Source organism: Gavialis gangeticus, unplaced genomic scaffold (genome assembly GCF_001723915.1).
Source record: "Gavialis gangeticus isolate Ggan-Ray unplaced genomic scaffold, GavGan_comp1, whole genome shotgun sequence".
Taxonomy (NCBI): domain Eukaryota; kingdom Metazoa; phylum Chordata; order Crocodylia; family Gavialidae; genus Gavialis; species Gavialis gangeticus.
The window spans coordinates 49,982,986-49,983,691 of NW_017729006.1; the positions used below are offsets into that span (position 1 = coordinate 49,982,986).

Genomic DNA, 706 nt, shown 5'->3' on the forward strand with positions numbered 1-706 from the left:
CGGGAGGCGGCGGCGAGGCGGCGGCGGCCGGGCCCCCGGTGCCTGTGGACAGCACGGACGAGGCGGGCAACACGGGGCTGCAGTTGGCAGCGGGCGGCGGCCACGAGCAGCTGGTGCGGGTCCTGCTGCGCAAGGGCGCCTCGGTGCAGAGCCGCAACCACTACGGCTGGAGCCCGCTCATGCAGGCGGCCAGGTACGGCCCCGTCCCAGGGCAGCCGGGTCCCGCCACCTCCCGCCATGGCCAGGGGCCGCCCTTCCAGGCCGTGCCTCGCAGCCCACGCTGGGCGCCCTCCCTTCACTGGCCCGGCCCGGCCCGGCCGCTCCGCTCCCGTCCTGGGCGGGTCCCCGAGGTGCCACGTTGTCTTCGGCTCCTCCCCTGGCATCTGGGTTTTCAGATCTCTGCTGCTTCCCCTGCCCGGCCGGCTGCTCTAGCCGAACCAGCATAGGCAAATCCATAGCCTCCTACAGCAGCACTTCCCAAACTCTGACAGGTGGCGCATCACCAATTTGAAACGATGCAACCTTAGGTACCACCAGCACATTTTTGTCACCCAAAGTCATTATAATAAATCTCTTAACGCACACCACTAACAGGTTGTTTGCCTAGCACTGGTGGTACCTGTACTGCAAATTGGGAACCGCTGTCAGAGAGGGTTGGGGTTGGGAGGGACCTTGTGAGGCCAGGTAGTCCAAAGCAGGACCATCC

At 65.9% G+C, this 706-nt stretch overlaps 1 protein-coding gene across 1 annotated transcript in view; it reads left to right on the plus strand.

Annotated features, from left to right (window-relative positions):
* Positions 1-706, plus strand: part of ANKS6 (ankyrin repeat and sterile alpha motif domain containing 6) — a 126,236-nt gene that overhangs the window by 1,128 nt on the left and 124,402 nt on the right. Inside the window, exon 2 of the mRNA XM_019508734.1 lies at positions 7-193. Within this exon, the coding sequence (XP_019364279.1) occupies positions 7-193 (187 nt within the window). The remainder of the gene's footprint in view (positions 1-6; positions 194-706) is intronic.